This window comes from Centroberyx affinis, unplaced genomic scaffold, assembly GCF_046629955.1.
Source record: "Centroberyx affinis isolate AG114_WGS23_722 - 3 ecotype Tasmania unplaced genomic scaffold, CSIRO-AGI_Caff_v1 ptg000600l_1, whole genome shotgun sequence".
NCBI lineage: Eukaryota > Metazoa > Chordata > Actinopteri > Beryciformes > Berycidae > Centroberyx > Centroberyx affinis.
The window spans coordinates 83912-92500 of NW_027279237.1; the positions used below are offsets into that span (position 1 = coordinate 83912).

The window sequence follows — 8589 nt, forward strand, 5'->3', positions numbered from 1 at the left end:
AATACACAAGAGGGCGCTCGTCCCTGGGTTTACGGGGACTTTGCCGCTGTCGACAGTACTCGGCTTGGATGTTGTGTTTTTTTCGCTGTGGAAAGCGTTTCGCTGCCACACAAAGTTTACAACGGACCAGAAAGTTCTTTCCACTTTCGACTGTGATAAATTCAAAGTAATGGGAAAACTTCTAGCTGCTGTCAGTCTGCGTCTCTCCCTCACCCTCCATCTTTTGTTTTGCTTTTTTAGCTAACAGCCGACGTAAAGCTGCTGCATGTCCTTGAGATACATGTGAGGAAAAAACAAACAGGGATTTGAAAAAAAAAAAACTTCAAAGGAGAGAAAAGAAAAGGTTGAAGGGGGTTCAGGTTTAAGTACCGGAGTACCGAAGTTAATGCTTAAGCATTGACTAACCCTTAATTAACATTGAACTAATGTGTCTGGTAATCATTTACTAATGGTGTTCATGTTAACTAAGGTATTAATTTATACATTATTTAATAGTCATCTTTTAAATCTATCATCTATTAAATAATGTATAAATTAATACCTTAGTTAACATGAACACCATTAGTAAATTACACATTAGTTAAATGTTAATTAAGGGTTAGTTAATGCTTATTAAGCATTAACTAACCCTTAACTTAGTGACCCTTATTGTAAAGCGTTACCGAAATTGTAATCCCTTACACTAGCCTTTACTGAAAAAAGTAATCACATTACTGTTGTCTGCCCAATACTGATCACCGTCATATCCATAACACGCACAGTAATCATCTTCTCAGGTCTCATTTCTATGAAACATCTCTCACACTCTTTGACACAGGAAACTTTGAAATTTGTGTAAAAGTCTGTATACAGATACCCACTATTTATACAGCAGTATCTTCCTTCCTTCCCTCTTTCCCTCCTTCTTTCCTTCTCTCCTTTCCTCACCCCCTTCCCTAAAACACCCAGGTGACAGGGACCCACTGGGGGTTCTTAGCAACCGTCTCCAGGGCGGCCTTGAGGGTGCGGTAGGTCTCGTCCAGGTTGTCGTTGATGATGGTGAGGTCAAAGTAGTGACCGTAGGCCGCCTGGATACGGGCGCTCTCGTCGCACGTCCTCTGGATCTCCCCATCCTGACGGGGGGGGGGGGGAGAGAGAGAGAGAGAGAGAGAGAGAGAGAGAGAGTAAACAGAGTGTAGACAGTTATGAGTGTAGATCAGGACAGTCCCTTACAGCCCCTCTCTCATCTCAAATTACAACTACAATATCTGCCAAAATATAACACACACACACACACACACACACGCACACACACACACACAGAGATAGGCAGGGAGGGGGGTGTTAAGCTATTTGGTTGCAATTTTTATGCTTGCTGATGTGGTGGAGAGACTGTAGGATTTTCATTAGGTCCTTGTTGAACTCTGCATGTCTAAAATGCCTGTGGTAGTAACATTTGGAGTAACCTTTAAGTTACTGCTTCCACTGCTGCTAGTTTTCAGTGCCGTTGCGTTGAAATATTGCATTTTCCTTTTCACATTGCTCTACAATTCAGATTGCTTGCGGAAGCATTTTGCTAGTGAGAGGAATTAAATTCAAGCTCCCTTCCAGTTAAGTCGAGTCATTTTACCTCACACTGTTTGAGTTACGTTTTACATATTCTTTGTTGGACTTTTTCTTTTCTAAGTGCGCTTATTCCTTTGTTGAGGATGTAATGTTAGCATAGCAGGCCTTGCTAAGTATACAGTTAACAGTGATGGTTGCTTTTCAAAACTTGGTGTATGGTTTTCACTTGTTTTTTCAGTTTATATTGAATTCTGCTGGACAGCTGGTTCCTCAACTGGTTGAACTGAAATCATGTTATGTTAGCTTTCGATATGTGCATGTGTGTGTGCGTGTGTGTGTGTGTGTATGTGTGTGTGTGTCTCTTACCGTCACGGTGTTTGTCACCACCCCTGCCTCCACAGCTGAGTCACTCATGGCCTTGAGCACCTCGAAGTCCGGAGCCTGGAGGAACACCACATAGGGCAGGAACTCTGAGGTCCTCAGCACCTTGAGAGACTGGAATGGCCACACACACACACACACACACACACACACACACACACACACACAAACAGATGTACATGCACATGCACATTAGAATTAGCTCTATATTGAAATAATGTGAAGTCTAGAAGCTCCGATATCTGCAGTCTTCATGGGGAAGTGGTAGCTTTGAGTTTAGAGAAGCGGGTTCAAATACCCGATCTGAAATTCTGTACCGTGAACTGCTGGAGTGGAGCTGGTCAGAGGCCAGCAGTATAAGATATGTGAAGGTATGTAACTGAGTGTGAAGCGGGGCATGGCTGGAAAAGAGCATAGGTGCTCAGTTGGCTTTCCTTAGATAAATAAAGGCATATGCAAGAAATTGATTTTGCACCCAGTTTCTCTGCCTACTGTACGATTTTGAAAAATGCAAGAACATGTGCAGGGAGAGGAAAGGGGTTTGGGACCGAGTTGGTGAGAAGAAGAACAGGGTGGAGCTGGGGTGGCAACATACAGTATAAGAACTGTCCTAAGAAACGACATTTGGTAAAAAAAAACAAAACATATATATATGTATGGAAAACGGCTGCATCTCCAACTGAACACCAGCTGCAGGGGCGTAACCATAATTTCAGAAGTGAGTGGGACAGATTGTTCAGGAGTAAGATGATTTTTATTGAATGATTTATTGAAAGATCCTCTCCCATTCGATTTTCACAAACATAAATCAACAGATTTCAAATAAGTCACAGTACTATAGGCCTATTCATCATAACAGCCCGTCTTATTTGTTGAGCATAATATTCATGGCCATGATCTAGCCTAAGTGAAGCACCCAAACGTGTTTCTGCGCCTCGCAAGTCGTTTAAACCCTGCGATCTAATGACTACATTATGCTGTGTAGATGACTGTCACTTTGATCTTAGACCGGTTCCAGAGACAGTTCCAGCAGAGCTATCCTATGCGCAAAATGATAAGACATGCTTGTACTAGGTCTTAAATTCCGTGTGCAATCAGCAGGAGGCGGCCACCGCCACTTGATAAATCACGTCCACTACCAATTTCCATAAATCCCTCCCTTTATTTTGTGCCTCAGCCTTGGAACACCCACAAATGCATAAGCGATTAGACCAAACCGCAAAAAACGGCCGTCTTAGTAGATCAGAAAACAAGGTTTTAGCACCCGCAATGCGATTTGCAGTGGCGCAAACCTTTAGTAGATCCGGGCCTAAAGCAGTTACTATAGGACTATAGGACTGAGTTATTATAGAAATACTGTAAGCGCACTTATTATTGGAAATGACTGAATGATGTTAGAAACGGCAGCAGAGTGTGATTTGTAATAAAAACAGAGGGGGAAAGGAGGAATAAAATTGACAAATACAAGTGCAAACCGCTATCATACAAGTATTATTGTTTCCCTTAAGAATTCTATGAGAGAGAGAGAGAGAGAGATGATTCTGAGTAGGAGAATGCCGTGGGAATGTGCCTACCGCCACCGTGAATTTTGGAATAAAGTGCGGGGGACAGAGGGGACAGATACGGGAACTGCGTGGGACGTGTCCCCCGCGTACCCCGTGTCCACTACGCCCTTGACCAGCTGCTCATTTTAACCACTGTAATGTTAATATTAAAGCTAAGAATGTTAATGCTTAACTGTCATGTATTGTGGCACATTAGTGAGGATGATGGAGGTAATAAAACAAGATGATGGTGATGTTGGCACTGACTGCTTCTACAATTATAATGTTTGCTCATATTGTTGATGCATGCTCTGTTCTGTTGATGATGCACTTTGATTTACCCTCTTTTTTATATGCATGCATGTTATTATGGATGCTTTTTATCTGCTGGCTGCAAGATAAATAATAATAACAAAGATTTCTCTACTCTACTGGAGGGTGAACTGAGCCAGGTTTGCTGACATAAATACAGCACCGGTACATCTGTGCTCAAATATTGACAGTGTGACTGGCCTTGTTGTATTTCATACTACTACAGTACTAAATACCAGTTTACAACTCAAAAAAGTGTTCTGTTCCATACCATATATGTGTGTGTGTGTGTGTGTGTGTACCTGAGGGTTGGCGTCCAGTATGCAGATGCGTCCCGCCTCCACCACCTCGTGTATGGAGTCGATCTTGGTTCCGTACAGGCTGCCGTCGTACTCTCCGTGTTCCAGATAGCGGCCGTTCTTTATGTCTGCATCCATCTTACTGCGACTGGTGAAGGCATACATCCGATTCTCACGCTCCCCCGATTTGGGCTTTCTGGAGGTGTCTGGAGGACACACACACACACACACACACACACACACACACACACACACACCCATAAACACAAGCATACACAACCAATACTAAGTTATTGTCTGTAAATTCAAATCAATTTCCTCTGGGACTATAAATAAGACTTGTATTAAGACACTGAACAACAGTGATTTGACTCACAAAACACACAGAACACATAATATTACAATTGATACTTATATAGGTGAAGATGTAATAGTTACTTAGTTAATTACATTGTCAATCTTGCCTGTTTCTATACTGTTTTAGTACTGCAGGATGTGCAAACAATTCATCCTTGCCACATATGTTGTGCATATGGTGTATGGTGCTGGAAATGTTTCATTGAATAGTTAATTAGTTAGGAAGGTAGATAGACAACTAACAAAGTGCTGTAGAGGTTAGCTAGTAGCACATAGTTTGGTAGCAATTTAGTGCTGTAGAGGTTGGTTTGAGTTAGTTATTTGATGACATTAATGTGTTTAGGTAGTTGAGTTGTTGTGAGTTAAACAATAATAATAATAATAATAATAATAATAATAATAATAATAATAAATTAATAATAATAATATGTTTAATAGAAATAATGTCTGTTTCACTACTCTCTATCGCCAATTCCTCTAACTCAACAGTGATCCAACCTATATCCAGTTCATAAAGCTTCACCACTGTCTGTTCTAAACAAAAAAAAAAAAAGGGAATAATCCTCTGGTAAATAGGAAGTGATGCGTTTTACGTTTCCAGTTTGTTTGGAATCAACAGAAGAAGAAGGACTGGGTAGTTAGCATGAGCAGCGATAGCCACCATGGCTGAACAGACAGAGAAAAGAGAAACTCAAACTGCATCAACAGAAAATCCAAGCTCCGCCCACACTGTGTGATTGACAGGTGATCTGTGGGAAGTGCAGTGCAAAAACACCACAGTGATGACGCTGAGCAACAAAGATGTAAAAATAAATAAATAAATATTAAAAAGACATTGTGAATCTCACAGTTTACCACTTAATACATATGTATTTCATACATGGAATGGTGGTGCCAAAGTGTTGTGGATCCCTCAGCAGAAGCTTGTTCTTCAGTCTCCGCCTCCCCACGCCCTGGGCACCAATCAGAACCAGAGTCTTCCTCTTGAAAGGCGGGACTTTGGCCACCTCCTCGTAGATCAACAACTCGTGTCTGTCAAAGTCTGAGAGGAAGGAAGGAAGGAAGGAAGGAGGAAGAGAAAGAAGGAAGGATGGAGAAGGAAAGAAGGGAAAAGGGAAGATTGGGAAAACAAAGAAAGAATTATTACTACCTACTATTAGGAAAAAAGGCTATAATACAAATAGTATCCAGGCTTTTGTTACCTGCATTCTTGGTGGTCAGATACATCATTTTCTTCTTCTTCTTCCCTCCAACACCAGTGCACAAATTTCCTGTAACAGACGCACAGATATCAACAATAATTTGGGCATGAAAGTTGAAAATGTAAAGTAGTCAGTTGTAATTAAACAATGCAATTGACAGAGAGAGACCTTTCAGTGACCTGGGCATTGTTCTTAAAAAACAAACTGGTATTCTTGGTGGAAATGGTGGTAATTATTATTGGTATTATTTGTATGATCAATGGGGAAATTACATTGTCTCGTTCCAAGTCCTGGGCTTGGCTGTCATCCCATTGTAATTCTTTAGTATCTTCAAATATCACATGGTCCTGCAGCTTGTTTTCTAGCCCTCAGTATTCAGCAGTGGTGGAAGAAGTACTGAGATATTTTACTTAAAAGTAGCAATACAACAATGTAAAGATACTCCATTACAAGTAAAAGTCCTGCATTCAAAATCTTACTTAAGTAAAAGTACATAAGTATTGGCAGCAAAATGTACTTAGAGTATCAAAGTAAACATACTCATTATGCAAACTGTCCCCATTTAGAGAGTTATATTTTTCATAAATTATTGGAATATTAATACTGATTTATTGACATACATGTACATGTAAGCAGCATTTTAAAGTTGTCAACATGAAGCTAATCTTAACAATTTAGCTATACTTTTGGGTAGTCTAATCTATAACAATGATATTTTATAGTTATTTTATAAAGATGATCAAGTGTTTTAAATATAAAATACTGATCTGAAAAGTAACTAGTAACTATGGCTGTAAAATAAATGTAATGGAGTAAAAAGTACAATATGTCCCTCTAAAATGTAGTGGAGTAGAAGTACAAAGTAGCATAAAATGGAAACATTCAAGTAAAGTACAAGTACCTCAAAATTGTACTTAAGTACAGTAGCCTACTTGAGTAAATGTACTTAGTTACCTTCCACCACTGGTATTCAGTCAGCTTATGTCGCACTAGCCTGTGCCTTCATATTCACAATCACAAGTTCCCTGGTTCACCACAAATATTTCGGGTACCAAATGAAGCAAATATTTCTTTTCAGGGCTGTTCTGGAGTTTCTTTCACTCTCACAGTTCTTTCTTTCTCTCCGTCTACCTGCGGGCGCCAGCTCCACGTCTCTCTTGACAAAAGCTTTCCTCTTCTCCTCCAGCAGCTGACTGGGGATCAGCCCCGCACTGCCGCCCTCCACGTGATGGGCCTGGACAGCACACACCAGGCAGAAAGAAAATCTGAATTTGAACTGCTTTCTGCCTATTAGGAAAAGACTCAGCAGAGCAAAACAAAGACAAGTGAGAAAGAGTTTGATGATTGAAAACACAGGCAGCACCCACCGTCAACCCATCACCGCCAAAAATACATACACACACACGGACACACACTCTTTCTCTACTCTACCTGCCACCAGTTGAGGTCGTCCTGGTTGACTATCTGCAGGATGTCTCCTGTCTCAAACCTTAACCCCGCCTCCTTGCAGGGAATCAGGTTGTCATTGGCCGGGTCGTAGTCATAGTGACACTTAAAGAACACCTGGAGACAGAGGAGCACAGATTATAGACAGCGGGTCTTTCTCAATATGCCTACTTTTCCGTCCTCCGTGGCGCGTTTCACATAATATGCTTTTATCAATAGCGATTTTTATATCCAAAAAAATACAAAACAACACATACATCATAAAGACACACACACACACGCACACAAACACTTACAAATATGCTACTTCTACATGTACATTTATACACATATATACTATCTCTCAATACACTGACTACATTGAAATAGAAAATTAAGTTTGAGTTTGTAATTTTCCAACCAAGTTTCAGTATGGAACTTCCCCTCAATTACCATTATGCATTATGTGTGTGTGTGTGTGTGTGTGTGTGTGTGTGTGTGACCTGTCTGGGTGGTATGGCTTCATGGTAGCTGGGCAGTATCTTCAGAACCACACTGCCGCTGGCCGCCTGCAGCTCCTCCTGCAGCACCCTGGGGTCCCGGCCCACCTCACGTCCGTTCACCTGCCACCACAGTGGAAAACAGTTTTTCAAAACGTTTTTCAATTGACATTTAACTTTCTTCTCTAACTTTTTTTTTGTCTTGTGCTGAGCATGTAGCAGCTAAGAACTGAGCCAGTCTGGATATCTACTGATGTGTTTTATGGAAAGTGAGGAAATCAACCTTGACACAAACAGTATATGGACAAATTACTGGTGTATTGATAGTAAATCATTTCTGCCGGCTATTAAAGTTGCAATAAGTAACATTTTTACTGCCCCATAACACAAAATGACCATAATAATCTGCGTGGGGATTGATGGAGTTGTTGATAATTAACATTTACTCAACGATTAGGCTACTTGGCTCGCTGAGATCTCGGACTTTCAAAACTCACTTTCTGGCCCGTACTGTTTTGGAACAAAAACTCGCCACCCACTGGAATTTCAAGGCGCTCCCAATCCCACCGTAATGTATTGACTTCCTATTGGCCACCAATAGAGGTCAACGAAGATCATTGATTACTTTATGGTAAGTAATCGATGCTGCGTCTACCTTACCTCTTTGATGATATCTCCGACGTGCAGCAGTCCCTGCTGGTCTATCATCCCTCCATGCAGGATGCGGGCTATCACCAGCTCTCCACCCTCCACCCGGAACGTCACACCCTGAAACACACACACACACACACACACATTCACTGACCGCAGGGATGAATTACATATTGTTCATATCGCTGAAGATGGAAGAGTCAGTGAAGGTTACCCAAACTCACATGGCTGTAGATATGTAACACACCTCCCTAGCTTTGGGATGGATTACACACTAGACCATATTTCCATGGTGGTCATTTTGAATTTATGTTAAATTGAGGGTGGGAAACTAAAGCCCAGCTACATGTCCTAATGTTGTGTACCAACATCA

The 8589-nt window shown here is 41.1% G+C and overlaps 1 protein-coding gene across 3 annotated transcripts in view; it reads right to left on the reverse strand.

Annotated features, from left to right (window-relative positions):
- Positions 1-935: 935 nt before the first annotated feature.
- Positions 936-8589, reverse strand: part of LOC139643417 (MAGUK p55 subfamily member 2-like) — an 11052-nt gene continuing 3398 nt past the window's right edge. For all 3 annotated transcript variants that reach the window (XM_071518559.1, XM_071518558.1, XM_071518557.1), the window contains 9 exons: positions 8226-8333; positions 7569-7688; positions 7072-7203; positions 6772-6874; positions 5641-5709; positions 5319-5480; positions 4085-4287; positions 1912-2040; positions 936-1112 (listed from right to left, as the gene is read on the reverse strand). In XM_071518559.1, coding sequence (XP_071374660.1) covers positions 936-1112; positions 1912-2040; positions 4085-4287; positions 5319-5480; positions 5641-5709; positions 6772-6874; positions 7072-7203; positions 7569-7688; positions 8226-8333 — 1203 coding nt within the window. The remainder of the gene's footprint in view (positions 1113-1911; positions 2041-4084; positions 4288-5318; positions 5481-5640; positions 5710-6771; positions 6875-7071; positions 7204-7568; positions 7689-8225; positions 8334-8589) is intronic.